We start from the raw sequence: 20,148 nt of genomic DNA on the forward strand, positions 1-20,148 counted from the left end.
CATGTGATTGAGGACTTTAATTAGCTCCAAAATTCTTATTGTATTTTTCGAATAGATATTGTATATTGGTTTATTAACTTTATATTTATTGTTATTTTCCATATTGTGTTTTTGTATCCCAAGAACTTTCCTATAGTTATAAAAAGTTTGCTAAAAGTTTTCCACGGAGCGAAAGTATTTCATTCTGAGGATTGTCTAAATGGACATTGAAAATCATTTTTATTTATAAGTTATCCATGACTTTTGTGACTGGCTGCGTCATAATTGATGATGTTTTTCTTCCAGATACTTGGTGGAGTGAAACATACTTCTCACTTTTTGTCTTGAATTTACATCTTTTTAGGGTAGGCTCGGTCCAGGAAGGTTGCATCATTGCATGAGGTTGATAGGTGCTGCTGAGCGTGGCATGCAGATGATGGTTCAAAGGGCTCTTAGTAGAAGAGTCTTTGGGAAGTTGATTGCTGAGCAAGGTTCTTTCCTTTCAGATTTGGCGAAGGTATATCAATTTAGTACCATGTGATAGCACAAGAGGAATTTTATGTTCTTAGATTCATTAAGAATCCTTTGAGGGTAGTAAGAATCTTAAACTTTGTAATATTAACTATAGACTAACTGGTTAATCTTAGTGGTAACTTGACTGCGCAACCTTTCAGATTTTTGTTACCTGTCATTCCAATGAAGTAATAATCTTGAAATTTTATTTAAATCGAATCTTCCAGTATGCCTAACCATTTAACTGTACTTTAATTACCTTCACAACACATGGTGATGGTATTTCTTCTTAAATCGCCCTTCTGTCGTTCAGTGTCGTATAGAGCTTGAGAAGGCTAGATTGTTGGTTCTCGAAGCAGCTGACCAGCTTGATAGACTAGGAAATAAAAGAGCCCGGGGGACAATAGCAATGGCCAAGGTAAATCTCGTTTTGGAGCTGAGCTAAATTGTACCATTTTTATAAGTTGCATGGACTAGCTTCTGATTCTCTGTTCTACTTCATATTAAATATATGAATTGCATATTTCTTGCGAACTGAATTGGTGATCTGTGGAGCAGGTGGCAGCTCCAAACATGGCGCTGAAGGTGCTTGACAGGGCAATGCAAGTGCATGGTGCTGCAGGCTTATCCTCAGACACTGCTCTTGCACATCTTTGGGCGACCGCAAGAACATTGCGAATCGCAGATGGTCCGGATGAAGTTCATTTGGGTACTATTGCCAAGTTAGAACTTAGGAGGGCTAAGCTTTGAGATCTTGGGATTGAAGATAAAAGAGAAAATAATCTCATATCTCTGTAACAATAAAACAGAGGACAGATTTCAAAAAAATAAATAAAGCAGAGGAGTGAGAGGGAGAGAGGATAAGCTAGAGAAAATGTTGTTGGCATGATGCTGGTAAATGTAACCAGAGAAATAATGAGCATGTTCAGAATAAAATGTTTATCATCAGATTTATTTACTTTCAATTTATATGTTACCCTTTGAAATAATAATTCTCGTTTTCTTGTTGCTTGTATTAAGAGTTAGATTATCGCCAACCCGGGTTTAAAAAAAAAAAAATTGCAAGAGTGGTTGTTCAAATCAGGCTTTATAATTTGGAGAAAGAGAAGGGTTAGAATGAAAGAAGACGGTTAAAAAAGTAAAGCGTGTTTGGCCTTCTCCTGGGCGATGGCTACTGGCTACACAATAAAGAGTATGGAAGATGGAACGCATAGAGAAACCCAAATTTTTTTTTTTTAATGAATCAAAGAATAAGCAGTATATATTATCATCTTGGATTAATTTTAAAAATTCTCTCCGAATTATAATTCTTATAATACTTTGTCCTTCGAATTTTAAAACGTAACATCCGCTCTTTCCAAACTTTATTCCGTTAACAAGTTTTTCCCTTCTGTTGCAACGAGTGACGGAAATTGCACGTGTCACTTATTTAGTGAAAATTAAAAGTGTAATTACACTTATATCCTCTGAAAATATAAAAAAATAATAAGAAAAAACAAAAGAAAATCATCTCTTCCCCTCTCTCTCTCTCGTCTATCTCTCTCTGACTTTCTTTCTTTCTAATTTCCATTTTTTCCAATTTCTAATTTCTAACACGAGGCGCCTTCTTCTTCTCCTCTTCTCTATCCGGCAAGCCCAGCCGTCATCGTCTCACCAACCCACTGTGCCTCCTCCCTCTTCAGCCTCGGTGACCCAAATCCATCACACGCCGTGACCCACCATCGTCACGCGACCCGTGCTCCTCCTTCTCCAACCCCGGCAAACCTAGCCCTCCTGCGACGCACCACCGTTGCGCCCAACCCTGCTCTTCTCTCTCTCCAGCCCCATCTCGACTCTCTATCCGGCCTCGGCAACCCAACCCCATCGATGTTGCAGGTGGAGATCTAATTTCTCAGGTTTGGGATTTTTTTAAAATTTCTCAGAGATAGAGCGATAATCGAGAAAGAGAGAAATTAGAGAGAGTGAGTGTTTTTTTTTTTTTCAAATTGTGAAAGTGGCTTGACAGTGGAGAAATTTTATGTGCAAGAGATCTAGTTTCAGAATTAGTCTAGAATTACTCTCCTCAGATGGGTCATGTGCCTGACATATGGCGAATTCCGTCACTCATTGTAACAAAAGGAGAAAACTTGTTAACGGAATAAAGTTCAGGGAGAACGGATGTTACGTTTTAAAATTTAAGGGGCAAAGTGTTATAAGGGTCATAATTATTGGAGGAATTTTATCTTTATATGCAATTTCAACTTATATAACATACCCTTAATCATCATGGTCATATATAATAGGTGTTCTCGTACTCACAGTCATCTTCAACAAATGGAGGCTGTTTTTTTTTTATTTTATTTTTTTAAAAGCAACGTTTATTGTCATACTAGACAATACCTTTTTTTATAGAACATATTTTGAGTTCCATAGATATTTTTGGAATAACAGTGCACTAGAACTAAAGGCATGCTTGCACATGCCCAAATGGACTCAAATGAAGAAGCTTTTATATCCGCCAATTGTTTAATCTCAAAATAAATCAGCTAATCCAAAATGCTTCATCCACGTGTGTATATATATATATATATATATATATATGTAATGAAAAACCAAAAAAGTTCGGCAGAACTAAATATAAACAGTGCTGTTGCGGGAGAAGAGAAGTCATAACCCAAACAAATGGTCTAGAATGGAAGACCTATTTGTAAGCCTCAACAAGAAGTTTTGGCTGAAGTGCTCTCAAATTTGGAAAATACTAACGACCTTTAGTTTTGTCCTTTACCACAACCCCACATTTTCTTACCAGAAATTAACTGTCTTTTCTTAAAAAAAAAAAAAAAAAAAAAAAAAAAAAAAAAAAAAAAAAAAAAAAAAAAAAAAAAAAAAACACATTCTGTTTTTGGCTTCCTCTTTCACTTCCACAAATGATATATATCCATCCCCCCATTTAAACAAAACAAACCCCCCATTATCTTGGCCCAAGGGGCATCACAACCTCTTCTCACCTCTTTATATTTGACAAGGCAAAACGAAAAATATAACAAAAAGAAAAACAAAATAATACAAAAAAAAAAAAAAAAAAAAAACCTTAGAAACATCAATCTTCTTCCAGACAAGATGCCGTTTGGGGGACAAAATAGCAATGGAGGCCAGAGGAAGAAGAAGATCGCCATAATCGGCACCTCGGCATTGATCCTCGTAGCGATGGTGGTGGCGGTGGCGGTCGGTTTCAACCGCAGTGAATCCGACAGCCAATCGGCCGCCCCCACCAGCCCTCCTCCCAGCGTCTCCACCACCACTAAGGCCATTCAGGTAGTGGCGGAGCCACATGTTAAAGTGGTCCCCACTTGTACTCTTTAAAATTTTAAGTTCTTATTTATAAATACGATACGTTCTCATTTTATAAGAAAAATTATAACGGCATCCGCACTCAATAATTGAAATATATAATTACGTTCATTTTTATTTAAAAAATAATAATAATATAATCCCAAAGTTTTTGCCACTGAATCCAGGCCATCTGCCAGCCAACGGACTACAGGGAGACCTGCGAAAACAGCCTCACCTCCGCCGCCGGCAACACCAGCGACCCGAAGGAGCTCATCAAAGCGGCCTTCAACGTCGCCATCGACCACATCTCCGCCGCCATTAGAAACTCCTCAACATTGAAAGAGCTCGCCAAGGACTCCCGAACAAACCAGGCCCTCTCCAACTGCGACGAGCTCCTAAAATACGCCATCGACGACCTCAAGGAGTCCTTCGACAGAATTGGACCCTTCGAATACGAAAAGCTCGACGAGTATGTCGACGACCTAAAAATCTGGCTCAGCGGGGCGATAACCTACGAGCAGACCTGCCTCGACGGCTTCGAAAACACGACCGGTGAGGCGGGCTTGAGGATGAAGGCGATGCTGAGAAGCTCCCAGGAGCTCACCAGCAACGGACTCGCCATGGTGACGGAGATTTCCTCCATTTTGGCCAGCTACAACCTTCCTTTCAACGTGAGCAGGAGGCTCCTTTCGAGCGAGGACGGCGACGACACGGAGCTGTCGTGGCTGAGCGACGGGAAGAGGAGGCTTCTCCAGGCGACGGGGAAGACGATAAAGGCAGACGTGGTGGTGGCGAAGGACGGGAGTGGCAAGTACAGGACGGTGAATGAGGCTTTGAAGGATATTCCGAAGAAGGGAAACAAGACGTTTGTGATTTATATTAAGCAAGGGGTTTATAAGGAGCAAGTCATGTTTGCTAAGAGCATGACTCATGTTATGATCATCGGAGATGGCCCCACTAAGACAAGGATCACCGGCAGTTTGAACTTCATTGATGGTGTCCAGACTTTCAAGACCGCCACTGTTTGTAAGTTTTTTTCGAAGATACTATCCATCTATTATATACATCTCTTTTTATATATGTATATGTGTATGTATGTATGTATGTTTAATTAGAGTTATATCCTATTATATATAACATGCAAATCTGTTGAAAATACGCATGTCAAATTTCCTTGTTTTTAGAGGGCAAATTATAGGAGATATATAAAACGGTAAATCGAAGATAACAATGCAAATGAAAGTATTTTTATTTCCCTAAACAAAGGCTTTCATGTCAAATTTTTCTCTTTTTAGTACTACATTGTTGATAGTTGATTCAACATTCTTGTGATGTGATGCATAACATTATTATTTGCATTAATACATAAGACTATTATTGGTTTACCTTAAGTTTTTAAATTAAATTCACTAACATAATGTGCGTTCTTATAGCCGTGATCGGAAGCAACTTCATTGCGAAGGACATCGGGTTCGAGAACTCGGCGGGGCCACAGAAGCACCAAGCTGTGGCCCTTCGCGTACAGTCTGACATGTCAATCTTCTACAACTGTCACATGGACGGATACCAAGACACCCTCTACGCCCACACCCACCGCCAATTCTACCGCGACTGCGTCATCACCGGCACCATCGACTTCATCTTCGGCGACTCCGCGGCTGTCTTCCAAAACTGCAAGATGGTGATCCGGAAGCCGCTGGACAACCAAAACTGCATTGTCACCGCGCAGGGCCGCACCGAAAGGCGCGAGGCGACCGCCCTCGTCCTCCAGAACTGCACCATCACCGGCGACCCGGCTTACCTCCCCGTCAAGGACCAGAACAAGGGGTACTTGGGGAGACCCTGGAAGGAATTCTCGAGGACGATCATCATGAATTCCCGCATTGACGATGTCATTGCACCAGAAGGGTGGTTGCCTTGGGCCGGCGATTTCGCCTTGAATACTTGCTTCTACACCGAGATTTTGAACCGAGGACCGGGGTCTAAGCTCGACGGAAGGGTCAAGTGGCGCGGCATCAAAAAGGTTCCGGCTCAGCGCGCGGTGGAGTATACTCCTGGGAGGTTCATACGTGGGGACTGGTGGATTAAGGCCGCTGGTGTGCCTTACGTCTCTGGCATGTTGAATGTGTAGGAAACGTACGACATCGTTTTGGTTATGGTTTTTTTTTTTAAATTATTTCTTTCTTTATTGAGAATTTGATTATTTGTGCTTTCGTTGCTAATTAATGGGAAAGAATATTTCTCAAAGGGAAATGAATAAGTAGAAGAATTGTTGGAGTTGGATTCTACAAAGCATATGTGAATGCGCGGTGAAGAAAATTAATTGACTTATTTTAATTTGTTGGAAGAAATTATAAAAGTTGACCAAGCGATTATGTATTTGTTCTTTTTTATTTTTTTTCCGATATTCTTTTTATTCAGAAAAAATAGAACTATTGATGTCGTTGTGTCCTCTATATCCCTTTTGATTTAGGGGGAAAAAGGAGAAAATTAAGAATTTAGCCTATTCTTTCTTTAAATTTGGTGCATCTTAAGCCGATATATAATAGAAGAAAAGAAGGGTAAAAAAATATGATAGTATTTAAAAAATGTAAAAATTTTATATTGTTTGGTGAGGATAAATTACTCTAAAATATAATAATCATGACTCATGAGATCCACTAATATAATAAAGACCTATTCATTTTTACCGATTCAAGTTTTGTTAGTTCTTAAAAACAGTCGTATTTAATTTTTTTATTACAGTAAAAAATTTTAATATAAAATTATATCTCAATTTGAATTAAAAATTCAAATTAACGAACTAAATGAACCTTAAAACAAAATGTACCTTACTTAATTACACTCCCAACGCCAATTTTCACTCCCATTACTAATGTTAGCACCACTCTATTTCAGTTTCTCTCTCTCTTTTTTTTTTTTTTTTTTTTGAGAGTTGGGTGTTTATGTGTGCCGAGAAGTGAAGTGAATCAATAAAGCCCATGGGCCATCATTAGCAGATACCCCAGACTTTGGGCCTAAATTCGGCCCAAGGAAAACAGCACATTATATAAAAATTAGGGGAAAAAGTAAAAAATAAAAAAATGCTATGCCAAAGAGATCACAGGGAAAGGAAGCGGGAAAGGATTAATCGAAACCTGTTTTGAACTCCCTCTTTCGTCTCTTTCCTCCCCCACTCCCCGAAAACAAAGCTCCACCTTACCCACACATTTTCTCCCATTTTCTCACATTTTCCCTCTCATTTTTCTCGGCAACCAATCAAAGCCCCAAACTTTTCGCCTTCTCTCGAATCTTTCCTCCCAGAGCTCAAAACCTTAGGGTTTCCAAATGAGACTCCAACGCCGCCACAATTCGATACGCTCCAATTCGCTCGACGCAGAATGAGTAACGGTAAAGAAGACAACAATGGCGGCGGCAGCGGCGGAGGAGGATTCCACAGGGTTACAGCAGAGCGTGACCTAAAGTCGAATTGGGAAGTAGATCTTGCGCACAAACTCAAGGACTATTTGTTAAAGATTTGCTCCGGCGAGATTCCAACCGGTAACGACGCTCCTATTCCGGCCAATTTCGCTGAAGGTATGCCTTTTCCGTTATGCCCGTTCAATTTATTATTTATTTAGAAAAAAAAATTTATTTTTTTTTTATAATTTTTCAAATTTTCTTTTCTGGGTTTGTAGCTGCTTTACTGCTTCAGGGTTCCGTTCAGGTGTATAGTCGAAAGGTCGAATATCTCTATTCCTTGGTTTTGCGTGCTTTAGAGTTCCTTTCTCGTAAAAGGTTTGTTCTTTTAGTTACAAATACTTTTTTCTTTTCAATATGGTCTAGAAAATTAGGGCAACAAAGATTTGCTTTTGTGACTTATTATGTGTCGCCATTTAAGTTCTTTGGACCATATAAGTTTGCCCAAGTATATATCTTTCCAAATTTCGATGCTTTTTAGTAATTTGAGAAAACCAATAATGGGTTCCTAATAAATTTTGAATTTTTATCTTTCTTTGATTTTGGGGAATGTAGGCAGGAAGAACAATTAGAGGGGACACCAGATCAGCCTCAAGAAAGTGCAGCTGGTTCTAAGAAAGTTGCCGATGAAGAAAATGATTTGTTCTGGGACTTAGATGATATACCAGGTAGTTTTTGCTCTTGATAATTTTAGGTTGAGAAGTTCATTGTGAAATAAGTAGCTTAAGAAGAATCCCTTTGCAGTGGAAGCAAATATCTGCTTAGATTCTACATTGGATAGAGACGCTTCTTTGAATTGTTTTGTGAAGGCCCCAGCAAATCTAGTTGTGTTTGAAGGTGATTGCTTAGATAGTGGTGGTGATGCCGGGGAATTGGAATCGTATCTGGTACTATACTTGTTTCCATTTGTTGAAAAGGTTCATCACTTGCTTGATGTTTGTAGGCTCTCTATTCATTGATTGTATCAAATATGATTGCAGTTGGCCACCAGTGATCTTTTTCGAGGCTTCATTTTATTAGATCCGTGTGATGCAACCGCAGTTCATGAGTATTTGGATGGGGATAAAGATGGTATAGGGAAGAACAGTGCTTATAGGGGAAGCATGGCTCACAAAAGCTTCCAGTCTCCTACTAGACACTCTGGGGGAGCTTCTTATAAGTTATCCGTTAGAAAGAACCAGGATGCTAATATCAATCCGTCTCCACTGGTTGGTTGCAGCTTTGACGTTAATCACTCTGACATTGGGCCTGATCCTCCTGCCCCCAATACATTTAATGATAGCAACAATGGATTTGATATGGATTATAGGCATTCGGAACCTGGAGACTTTGATGACTTAGATGATGATGATGATCCTTGGAGGCCTTTGAATCCCCATGAACCTGGAAATTTGAAAATCAAACCTTTTAGAAAAGGTCATTTCAATACTGGTTTCTTTAGCTTGCCGTGTTTTAAAATTTTGCTTGCTATGTTTTAAAATTTTGCTAGGAATCTAACAATATTGTCCTCTTGATTTTTTCCTTTTTTTTTTCCATAACAGTTAAAGCTCCTAAAAGGAATGGGGGTGAGGGTTAAGCGTGTATTGATATCAACATTGTTTCCTCCTGCGAGATTGCATGGTATGATAAGCCATGTGATGCGATAGGTGGAGCATAAAGACTAGCACAACATTTAAGAGATTCATTGAACGGGCTAGTTCAATAAGTTGGAGACATGACAAACACTTGGAGGCCCATTACAAAACCAAATCCAAATGAAGAGAACCTAGTCACCATGATTAAGGTTCTAGAAGATTTAAGTGGAATGGCAAAGGGCTTAGCAAGGGGAGTCCATTTTAAATTAGCCGAATTGGGCCTAGGGAAATATTTGTGGCCGAATTGGCCTTGGAATTGTATAGGTCCGAATTGGATTTGGAATTAGAATAGGGATGCCGAGTTTGGGCCTAGACTTAGATGATTAAACGTTTTTAGTTTTTTTTTCGGGTTAAAATCGCATCCTATATAAATAGGGATGTTAAACTCGTTTTTCATGAATCATTGAATAATCATATTGAGATTTTGCATATTTTGTGCTTCTTGGTTCTTGAGAGAACTTTTGAACTTATCATGTATTTTTCTTGTGGCGTTTAACAATTGAACTTATCATTAAGATTAATGGGTGATTCTTGATAATCTTGGTGTGGTGTTCTTCATCTTTCGTAGTTCTTGATTCGCGTCTTGATAGACAACGGGTTAAGACTTAACAATTTTGCGTCTTGAAGATCTTGAGATTGTGATCTGCGTTTGGTGTTGGGTCTCGTCGCGTCGTTGGCGAGGTTCATATCTGTTGGTATCAGAACTTTGATTCCAAGGCAAGTTTGACTATCTTTAATCGTTTTCTTAGGGTCTTAAGGTTTCAATTTTGAGTTCTTCCTTTTGTTCTTGCTTTGCTTTGGAATTTTTGAATTATTCAAAAAAAAAAAAAGAGTCGGGTTCCTAGGGTTTCTTGAGGCCGAACATCTTGTTGAGGTCAATTATCCTCTAGGGGTTATATTCCTTGTTGAGGTCAAATTTCCTATTCTCAAAAAAAAAAAAAAAAAAAGACAGAATTCATAGGGTTTCTTGAGGCCGAATTTAAGAGAGCTTCTAAATCCTTCCTTCCTTGTTGCTATCTTTGGTCGAATTTAGGATAGAGCTTTTCCTAAACCTAGTTGGAACTCAATTAGGTTTTCCTTCCTTGTTTGTTATCTTTGGCCGAAAACTTCTATAAGGAGTCTTAGGCCCCGTTCACTTCGTTGATTCGAGTTTTTCTACAGTAAAAAGCTCTCACAAACAATCACATCTAACTTTTTTGCTACAATAAAAAGCTCTCACATAAAATCACATCTTAACTCGAATTCTAAACTCGAATCAGCGAAGTGAACGAGGCCTTAGTCTCAATAAAACTTGATTTAGGTTCTTTTATTAGCCAAAGCTTTACGTTTTTAAAAAGAGAGAATTCGAGGAAAAAAAAAAAGAAATCGGACGACTGTGACTTGGAATAGCTATAACTTTTGATCCAGAAATCGTTACGGGGCCCATAATATATCAAATCAAAGCTCTTTTTGAGCTCTACAATAGCGGCCGGGCATAGCCCGCCGACACCATTTTTCGGGCTAAAATTCACTTGTTTTCATTAGTTTCAAAGCCTTCTTTAATTTTACTGGTTTGTTCGGTTGTTATCAATTTGATTGTTACTTGAAAAACTTGAGTGCTTTTGAGTCCGATTAAGAACTAGAGAAGACATAACGAGTGAAAAAAAAAAAAAAAAAAAAAAAAAAAAAAAAAAAGGAGAAAAAAAAAAAAAAAAAAAAAAAAAAAAAAAAAAAAAAAAGTGGTGAGAACAATAAAGGGTAAAAGCCATTGAGTGACAAACACGAGTGTAAAGAATGAAACACATAAGGGAGTGAAACACGTGAGGGAGTGCTTGTGAGGTTTCTAACTTTGTTTTGCAGATTTTAATCATGTCTCACAACTAAGGCGAACGTCGAACTGAAGAGGTTCAACAAGAAGCCAATTCGAATCTACAAATTCCAAATCTACAAATGCAGGCGTTGGTAGGGGAGATAAAACGGATGATGAGGGTCGAATTAGAATAACTTCATGAGAGGATGGATAAGCTGGAAGAAGTAGTGCAACAAACTAAACTTATTAGGCAGCCACATAGGCATGTGCCAACAGGGAATTGATGAGGTGAGTTTGAGGATGAAGAGGAGTTAGAGGAGCTTGAGGATCCACCAATGAATCGGGACAGGTTTGGGAGAGGGAATAGAGAAGTTAGGATGGGTAGACCTAGGCAAGATGATGATTTGGGGAGCATTAAGGTAAAGATTCCATCCTTCCAAAGGAAGAGTGATCCTGAGGTGTATCTTGAGTGGGAGAAATGTATGGAGATGATCTTTGATTGTCATAACTACTCGGAGATCAAAAAGGTAAAACTCGCTGCAATATCGTTTGGTGGGACCACTTGTTGCAGGATAGAAGAAGAAACCGAGAACATTCGGTTGAGACATAGAACGAGATGAAGACCATCATGAGGCGGTGTTTTGTTCCAAGCTACTATCACCGGGAATTGTATAACAAATTGCAACGCCTAACTCAAGGTTCCAAGAGCGTAGATGATTACTACAAAGAGATGGAAATTGCAATGATCCGTGCAAATGTAGAATAGAACCATGAAGCAACCATGGCAAGATTCTTGCATGGTCTAAATCGTGAAATAGGGGATGTAGTAGAGATGCAACATTATGTGGAGCTAACGGATATGGTGCACCAAGCCATCAAAGTGGAACAACAATTAAAAAGAATGAACATGGCTAGGAGGGGAGTGAACGTGGCTGCCCCAAACTCATGGGAACCAGCCCCTAAACGGGATGAATTTCCTATGCCAAGACTTAAGAACGAACCCTTTAAAGATGCCAAGCAAGCTGAGACATCAAAACAAGGTAGCCTTGAATCTTCTACAAATAGAAACCGCGACATTAAATGTTTTAAATGTCAAGACAGGGGGCACATAGCTAGCCAATGTCTGAATAGAAAGGTGATGGTGATAAACGCTTAAGGAGAGATTGAGTCGGATGAAGAGGAAGAAGAGGTAGATGACATGCCACCTCTTGAAGATGCCTATGAATGACAACATACGGTGGAAGGAGAAGCATTAATGGCAAGGCGAGTCCTTAATGTGTAGGTTAAGGAAGAAGAAAACAACCAACGGGAGAACTTGTTTCATACGCGGTGCTTTGTAAATAACAAAGTTTACAGCCTTATCATTGATGGTGGGAGTTGCACAAATGTAGCCAGCACCTAAGTTGTGGAGAAATTGGCGTTACCTACCTTGAAACATCTACGACCATACCGGCTTCAATGGCTGAATAATTGCGGAGAAATCAAGGTAACAAAACAGGTGATCGTGACGTTTTCCATTAAGAAATATAAGGATGAGGTGCTTTGTGACGTGGTACCTATGCACGCATGTCACATCCTATTAGGAAAACCATGGTAGTACAGTCGGCGAGTCACACATGACGGTTTCACCAATAGGTACTCTTTTACCATTAAAAGGCAACCCATATCCCTTGTCCCATTGACTCCCAAACAGGTTCTTGAAGACCAACTAAAGATGCAAAAAGTAAAGGATAAAAGAGAGGCAAAAGAGAGAAGAGAAAAGGAGATTAAGAGAGCTCTACTTTCAGAACAGCCCCTTATAGTATTCATGTACAAGGAGGCCCTTTTAAATACTAACGATCTTGCCGGTTCTTTGCCGAGCAACGTTGTTTCTCTTTTGCAGGAGTTTGAGGATCCAATTCATGAAGAGATGCCTTCTAGTTTACCTTCAATTCGGGGAATTGAACATCAAATTGACTTCATATCCGGTGCATCAATTCCAAACCGGCCTACCTATCGAAGTAATCCCGAGCAAAGATGTTCAAAACTTCTTCCAAGAGGTGACGATTTGAGGACAAATCATTTTCAAGAGGGAGAGAATGATGCGATAGGTGGAGCACAAGGACTAACGCAACATTCAAGAGATTCATGGAACGGGCTGGTTCAACAAGTTGGAGACATGGCAAACACTTAGAGGCCCAACACAAGACCAAATCCGAATGAAGAGAACCTAGTCACAATGATTAAGGTTCTAGAAGATTCAAGTGGAATTGCAAAGGGCTTAGCAAAGGGAGTCCAACTTAAATTAGCCGAATTGGGCCTAGGGAAATATTTGTGGCCGAATTGGCCTTGGAATTGTATAGGTCCGAATTGGATTTGGAATTAGAATAGGGATGCCAAGTTTGGGCCTAGACTTAGATAATTAAACGTTTTTAGTTTTTCTTTAGGGTTAAAATCGCATCATATATAAATATGGATGTTAAACTTGTTTTTCACGAATCATTGAATAATCATATTGAGGTTTTGCATATTTTGTTCTTCTTAGTTCTTGAGAGAACTTTTGAACTTATCAAGTATTTTTCTTCTGGCGTTCAACAATCGAACTTATCATTAAGATTAACGGGTGATTCTTGATAATTTTAGTGTGCCTCATCTTTCGTAGTTCTTGATTCGCGTCTTGATAGACGACAGGTTAAGGTTCAATAATCTTACGTCTTGAAGATATTAGGGTTGTAATCCGCGTTTGGTGTTTGGTCTCATCGTGTCGTTGGTGAGGTTCATATCACCCTGACCTTAGGAGAATATGGGAGATGCAAAATCATGCCCATGAAAGACAAAAAAGGCGGAAGGAGTCTCAGTCTCCTCCACCATATGAAAAGGTTTCTTTTTCTTTTCCCATTTTTAAGCTGGAAGTTTAGTTACTTTATTTGCCTCTTTTCTTGTGATACGACGGATCTTTATTACAGCTGAGGCAACAACTTATTAGGGATGGAAATCAAACTTTTGATGCCTTCCTCAATCCAGAGGATTGCAATGAGGAAAATGAAAATGATAATGGAGTTCCTGATTTTGGGCAACCTGATGATGACATGCCAGAGTACATGGATGAAGATGTACCTTTTCACAATGAACAGCTTTGGCCAACAGTAATTTTCTTAATTCTATATATATTATGAACCATTGGGAAATACTTTTGATTGTTTATTCATTGATCTCCAATCTCCATTCAATAAAGCCCATGGGCCATCGTTAGAAGATTCCCCAGACTTTGGGCCTAAATTCGGCCCAAGGAAAACAGCACATTATATAAAAATTAAGGGAAAAAATAAAAATAAAAAAATGCTATGCCAAAGAAATCACAAGGAAAGGAAGCGGGAAAGGATTAATCGAAACCTGTTTTGAACTCCCTCTTTCTTCTCTTTCCTCCCCCACTCCCCGTAAACAAAGCTCCACCATTACCCACACATTTTCTCCCATTTTCTCACATTTTCCCTCTCATTTTTCTCGGCAACCAATCAAAGCCCCAAAATTTTCGCCTTCTCTCGAACCTTTCCTCCCAGAGCTCAAAACTTTAGGGTTTCCAAATGAGACTCCAACGCCGCCACAATTCGATACGCTCCAATTCGCTCGACGCAGAATGAGTAACGGTAAAGACGACAACAATGGCGGTGGCAACGGCGGAGGAGGATTCCACAGGGTTACAGCAGAGCGTGACCCAGAGTCGAATTGGGAAGTAGACCTTGCGCACAAACTCGAGGACTATTTGTTAAAGATTTGCTCCGGCGAGATTCCTACCGGTGACGACGCTCCTATTCCGGTCAATTTCGCTGAAGGTATGCCTTTTCCGTTATGCCCATTCAATTTATTATTTATTTAGAAAAAAAAAAATTTTAATTTTTCAAATTTTCTTTTCTGGGTTTGTAGCTGCTTTACTGCTTCAGGGTTCGGTTCAGGTGTATAGTCGAAAGGTCGAATATCTCTATTCGTTGGTTTTGCGTGCTTTAGAGTTCCTTTCTCGTAAAAGGTTTGTTCTTTTAGTTACAAATACTTTTTTCTTTTCAATATGGTCTAGAAAATTAGGGCAACAAAGATTTGCTTTTGTGACTTATTATGTGTCGCCATTTAAGTTCTTTGAACCATATAAGTTTGCCCAAGTATATATCTTTCCAAATTTCAATGCTTTTTAGTAATTTGAGAAAACCAATAATGGGTTCCTAATAAATTTTGAATTTTTATCTTTCTTTGATTTTGGGGAATGTAGGCAGGAAGAACAATTAGAGGGGACACCAGATCAGCCTCAAGAAAGTGCAGCTGGTTCTAAGAAAGTTGCCGATGAAGAAAATGATTTGTTCTGGGACTTAGATGATATACCAGGTAGTTTTTGCTCTTGATAATTTTAGGTTGAGAAGTTCATTGTGAAATAAGTAGCTTAAGAAGAATCCCTTTGCAGTGGAAGCAAATATCTGCTTAGATTCTACATTGGATAGAGACGCTTCTTTGAATTGTTTTGTGAAGGCCCCAGCAAATCTAGTTGTGTTTGAAGGTGATTGCTTAGATAGTGGTGGTGATGCCGGGGAATTGGAATCGTATCTGGTACTATACTTGTTTCCATTTGTTGAAAAGGTTCATCACTTGCTTGATGTTTGTAGGCTCTCTATTCATTGATTGTATCAAATATGATTGCAGTTGGCCACCAGTGATCTTTTTCGAGGCTTCATTTTATTAGATCCGTGTGATGCAACCGCAGTTCATGAGTATTTGGATGGGGATAAAGATGGTAGAGGGAAGAACAGTGCTTATAAGGGAAGCATGGCTCACAAAAGCTTCCAGTCTCCTACTAGACACTCTGGGGAAGCATCTTATAAGTCATCCATTAGAAAGAACCAGGATGCTAATATCAATCTGTCTCCACTGGTTGGTTGCAGCTTTGACGTTAATCACTCCGACATTGGGCCTGATCCTCCTGCTCCCAATACATTTAATGATAGCAAAAATGGATTTGATATGGATGATAGGCATTCGGAACCTGGAGACTTTGATGACTTAGATGATGATGATGATCCTTGGAGGCCTTTGAATCCCCATGAACCTGGAAATTTGAAAATCAAACCTTTTAGAAAAGGTCATTTCAATGCTGGTTTCTTTAGCTTGCTATGTTTTTAAATTTTGCTAGGCATCTTACAATATTGTCCTCTTGATTTTTTCCTTTTTTTTTCCATAACAGTTAAAGCTCCTAAAAGGAACGGGGTCAGGGTTAAGCGTGTATTGATATCTACATTGTTTCCTCCTGCGAGATTGCATGGTACGATAAGCCCTGACCTTAGGAGAATATGGGAGATGCGAAATCATGCCCATGAAAGACAAAAAAGGCGGAGGGAGTCTCAATCTCCTCCACCATATGAAAAGGTTTCTTTTTCTTTTTCCCCTTTTTAAGCTGGAAGTTTAGTTGCTTTATTTGCCTCCTTTCTTGTGATATGACGGATCTTTATTGCAGCTGAGGCAACAACTTATTAGCGATGGAAATCAAACTTTTGATGCCTTCCTCAATCCAGAGGATTGCAATGAGGAAAATGAAAATGATAATGGAGTTCCTGATTTTGGGCAACCTGATGATGACATGCCAGAGTACATGGATGAAGATGTACCTTTTCACAATGAACAGGTTTGGCCAATTGTAATTTTCTTATTCTATATATATATTATGAACCATTGGGAAATACTTTTGATTGTTTATTCATTGATCTCCAATCTCCATTCAGCAAGATGGAGATGGTCCTAACTTTGGCGGTGATGATGCTTTTGGACATGACGATGCAAATTCTCATACAAACCTAGAAGATCTATGCCGCTCTCACCTAGTAAGCACAAGTCTTTGACTTTTGCTTATTGCTTACACTGGTGATTTTTAGTTAAATTGCGTTCTATCCGACAAGCTTATATATATATATATATATATATATATATATATGCTTTTAAACTTTCATTCTTCCGTTCTGTTGGGTGAGGCTTTTGTGGTGACTCGGTTGCATGCATTTATTTTAATAAATAGGTTTGAGCTGAAAAGGCAAAAAGTATAAACTCACTTGGAAAACAGAGGGAGTTCTATGTAGGTTCTAAAAAATGCTAAATATTGTTAATGTTATATATAGGTTTGTTTTTGCTTCAAGTTATGCTTGTTTCTAATATTTATTTCTCCTCTGTGGGATCAACTATTATACACTTGTGCGGATGGTTTTATGCCTTTTAATTTTAAATGATAACTTCAACTGGTGTTTGCGAATCATTTTCCATTATATAGGATGCTCTCCTCGCAAGCATAGCTGAAACTGAGAAGCAGAGTGAATTGGCTGCACGGGTTACTACGTGGAAACAGAAAGTTGAGCGCAACTTGGAAGAGCAAGTAAGTTTATCTACTTTTGTTCCCTTTCTATGCGTCAATTTGTTTATTTTTAAAACGCTGCCAATATTTTGTACTTTACTCTCAATTTTCTCTCGTTGTTAGAATTAAAATAATCCTTTTTTTTTTTTTTTTGGCTAGGACTCGCACCCCGAATTTGATATTCACAAGTATGGCGAAAGAATTCTCAACAAACTATCCCTTGAAGCAGAAGATACGAATGTCTTGTCATTTGCTGATGTGGTGAAAGGGCAAGAGAAATATCATGTGGCTCGGAGCTTTTCTGCACTTCTTCAACTGGTAACTCCCTTGTCTTAACTTATCTGTAGGACTTTTCCTCCTATCCAACAACATCATCAAGTTAGCCAAAACTTATACTGCATTGGTTATTACTAACAAATAGACATATTTACGTGCATATGTACATGCATGCCCGTACATAAATTTCCACAATGTCTAAACTTCTCTATGAGTTTTGGGTGTTCCAGAAAGTGGGTACTTGCTTTTGGATCATAATGAGTCCATTCTTGTTCTCCTGTGATTTTCAGGTGAACAATGGGGATGTTGAGTTGGAGAGAAGTGGGGTGGATTGTCAGTCTCTCTGCTATACGACGGCGAATCCTTTCCACATTCGGCTCCTTAGCCATGACAAGGGAAGGGAGGAAGCTTGTTTTCGCTTGTCTAGAAAGAGAGTCAAGTCTCCAGCAAGAAAATCATCTAGAAAGGGTGGTAATGAAAACTTTGGGATAGACAAATCTAAATCTCCCTCGGTCGATTCGTCTAACTTACTTGGATCAAGGGAGACACCATCGCAACCGAATGGCAAATTTTCTGTAAAAAAGATTGGTGCTCTGCGGTGCACTCCTGAAGGAAAGAAGAGAAGAAGGTCTAGGCTTGTTGAGCCTGTTGATCTACATTCTGCAGGGTGACACGGATGTCGTTTTGCGTATTAGTCCCCATTGTTTTTACCATTAAGGAAATTCTCTTTCTATAGATAATCAAAAACAGCTAGGAGTGATCTCATTACTCTGGATGTAGGTAAAACTAACGACGATAAAATTCGTTGTGTAAAATATTTAATGACATAACTCGCATGTAATCATTAGGTAAGACATTATTCTTGTATTATTTGATCATTTGTGATGGCCTTGGCTCTAGGCCTTCCAATAAAACCTCTTGCTTTATGTTAAGAAACAACTATTGTTCTCTCTCTCTCTCTCTCTCTCTCTCTCTCTCTCTCTCTCTCTCTCTCTCTCTCTCTCTCTCTCTCTCTCAGCATTGTGCTTGTGACTTTACATAATAAAGAATCAATTACCAAATGATATGGCTTTCAACTACTATTTTAGGCGTAGGCAGCTCCTGACTTTGTATCTGAATGTTAAATTGGAGTGGTTGCTCTCTTGATTTGACGTGTTATCATCTTAAAGGTTCATATGATCATTTTTTTCGCTTAAGCAGACAAGATAACTTGCCATTTCCTATAGCAAATAGCCAAATGCCTAAGCAAAGAGCCAGATGCAATAAAAGAATCATTTCCGGGTTAAGTATAGAGATTCTGGCAAGGCGTGTGAAGAGCAAGTACAGTGTTGTTGGGAGCTTTAGGTGGGCGGTGGGCCCATGAGAGTGAGCCCTCAGGTTATATTTTCATGAGATCCCTTAAATTTTGGATGTGATATCGGCCCCGTTTACTTCGCTGATTCGAGTTTTTTTACAGTAAAAAGCTCTTACAAATAATCACATCTAATTTTTTTATTACAGTAAAAAGTTCTCACATAAAATTACATCTAAACTCAAATTAGCAAAGTGAACGGGAAATTTTTGCAACCGACTCCTTGTAATAATTAGTGGTCTTTTTAAAACGTCTATTAAATTTTTGGACGATTTTTTGCACATGACTTGTACGTGTGCTTTTAATAAAGGCATTGATGGTCTTTTCTTAAAAAAAAATAATAATAATAAAACAAAAGAAAAAAGGCTATTTAAAATTGCACTACCCTTGCTCTCAAAAAAAAATTAAAAAAAAAAAAAAACTACCTCTTTTGTAAAATTTTTAAAACTTTTCTGAATTGGTAACTTCATCTACCCCTTGAGTTACCAAGCGAAAAGGGAGGAAGAGATTCCTTAAATCAGAAACTTCTTAATCCGTCCTTCTTGGTGGCTTTTACTTGGAAAGTATTAGAAATGGACGAGTTAGAGTAAGCTAAGGGGCAGCCAACAATGAACAACAAGTCTTCTCTTTGACTTTTTAGAATTCGAGTTTTATTACAGTAAAAAGCTCTCACAAACAATCACATCTAACTTTTTTATTACAGTAAAAAACTCTCACATAAAATCACATATCAACTCGAATCAGCGAACTAAACAAGCCCTTAGGCTCTTTCCATCTCAAGAATTCACTCTCTCACTGTGGATCATAAATGGATCAAGAAAAGTGTACCGTGTTCCTCAAGTCCAAGCATTGCCTTTGAAATTTGGTTGCCTTGTTAAGGAGGGAATTACAACGTCTATAATTTTGTTGATTAGAATTTTTAATTTAAGTTGAGATATAATTATATGTGAGAGCTTTTTATTATTATAAAAAAAAATTATATGTGACTTTTTATGAGATCTTTTAACTGTAACAAAATTAAAATTAAAAATTTGAATCGATGGAATGAATCAAGCCTTCATTTATATATTTTTCATGTCATTGGATGATGAAAAAAACGAATTTAACCTTTCAATACATATATATATAGTTGTAAAAATTTTAACGAATGAGATCGTTTTCAACTTTCAAACACTGAAGAAGTGAAAATATGCATGTAGGTATAAAACACATGGATTAGGGGTCTATTCCTACAATAACAGACAGAAAAGAATCGAAAAATCTATTCTGTGGTAGGAAATTAGGAACGGACTAAATGCGTGTTCTTATTTTTTTCACGCTTAAACTTTTTTATTATAATATTTTTTCTAATAAAAATTTAAATTTAAAATTTTTTATTATAATATTTTTTTTAACATAAAAATTTAAATCGTGAAAAAACGCACTAAAAACTTTTTCTGTTTTTTCTCTTCTCTATCTTTTGGGTCATCGTACCAGT

The 20,148-nt window shown here is 38.3% G+C and overlaps 4 protein-coding genes across 4 annotated transcripts; all 4 read left to right on the forward strand.

Annotated features, from left to right (window-relative positions):
• Nucleotides 1-347: 347 nt before the first annotated feature.
• On the forward strand, nt 348-1,515 carry LOC21411259 (probable acyl-CoA dehydrogenase IBR3). Its single transcript, XM_024171292.1, has 3 exons — nt 348-496; nt 806-910; nt 1,051-1,515. Exons 1-3 carry the CDS (start codon nt 377-379, stop codon nt 1,240-1,242), a joined length of 417 nt encoding a protein of 138 aa, XP_024027060.1. The 5' UTR covers nt 348-376; the 3' UTR covers nt 1,243-1,515.
• A 1,937-nt stretch (nt 1,516-3,452) lies between these two features.
• LOC21390602 (putative pectinesterase/pectinesterase inhibitor 28) lies at nt 3,453-6,075 on the forward strand. The gene is made up of 3 exons (XM_010106829.2): nt 3,453-3,786; nt 3,990-4,830; nt 5,238-6,075. Exons 1-3 carry the CDS (start codon nt 3,592-3,594, stop codon nt 5,933-5,935), a joined length of 1,734 nt encoding a protein of 577 aa, XP_010105131.1. The 5' UTR covers nt 3,453-3,591; the 3' UTR covers nt 5,936-6,075.
• An 829-nt stretch (nt 6,076-6,904) lies between these two features.
• Nucleotides 6,905-9,227, forward strand: LOC21390603 (condensin-2 complex subunit H2). The gene is given in 7 exon segments (XM_024171289.1): nt 6,905-7,380; nt 7,482-7,581; nt 7,819-7,931; nt 8,008-8,150; nt 8,244-8,679; nt 8,805-8,832; nt 8,834-9,227. Coding segments are annotated over 7 exon segments (1,092 nt in total). The 5' UTR covers nt 6,905-7,184; the 3' UTR covers nt 8,910-9,227.
• Nucleotides 9,228-14,023: 4,796 nt separating this feature from the next.
• Nucleotides 14,024-18,194, forward strand: LOC21390604 (condensin-2 complex subunit H2). The gene is made up of 11 exons (XM_024171288.1): nt 14,024-14,498; nt 14,590-14,689; nt 14,927-15,039; nt 15,116-15,258; nt 15,352-15,787; nt 15,890-16,071; nt 16,160-16,327; nt 16,425-16,523; nt 16,964-17,065; nt 17,204-17,362; nt 17,611-18,194. The coding sequence occupies exons 1-11, from the start codon at nt 14,303-14,305 to the stop codon at nt 17,989-17,991; spliced, it is 2,079 nt and encodes a 692-aa protein (XP_024027056.1). The 5' UTR covers nt 14,024-14,302; the 3' UTR covers nt 17,992-18,194.
• Nucleotides 18,195-20,148: the final 1,954 nt, after the last annotated feature.

This window comes from Morus notabilis, unplaced genomic scaffold (assembly GCF_000414095.1).
Source record: "Morus notabilis unplaced genomic scaffold, ASM41409v2 Scaffold182, whole genome shotgun sequence".
Classification (NCBI taxonomy): domain Eukaryota; kingdom Viridiplantae; phylum Streptophyta; class Magnoliopsida; order Rosales; family Moraceae; genus Morus; species Morus notabilis.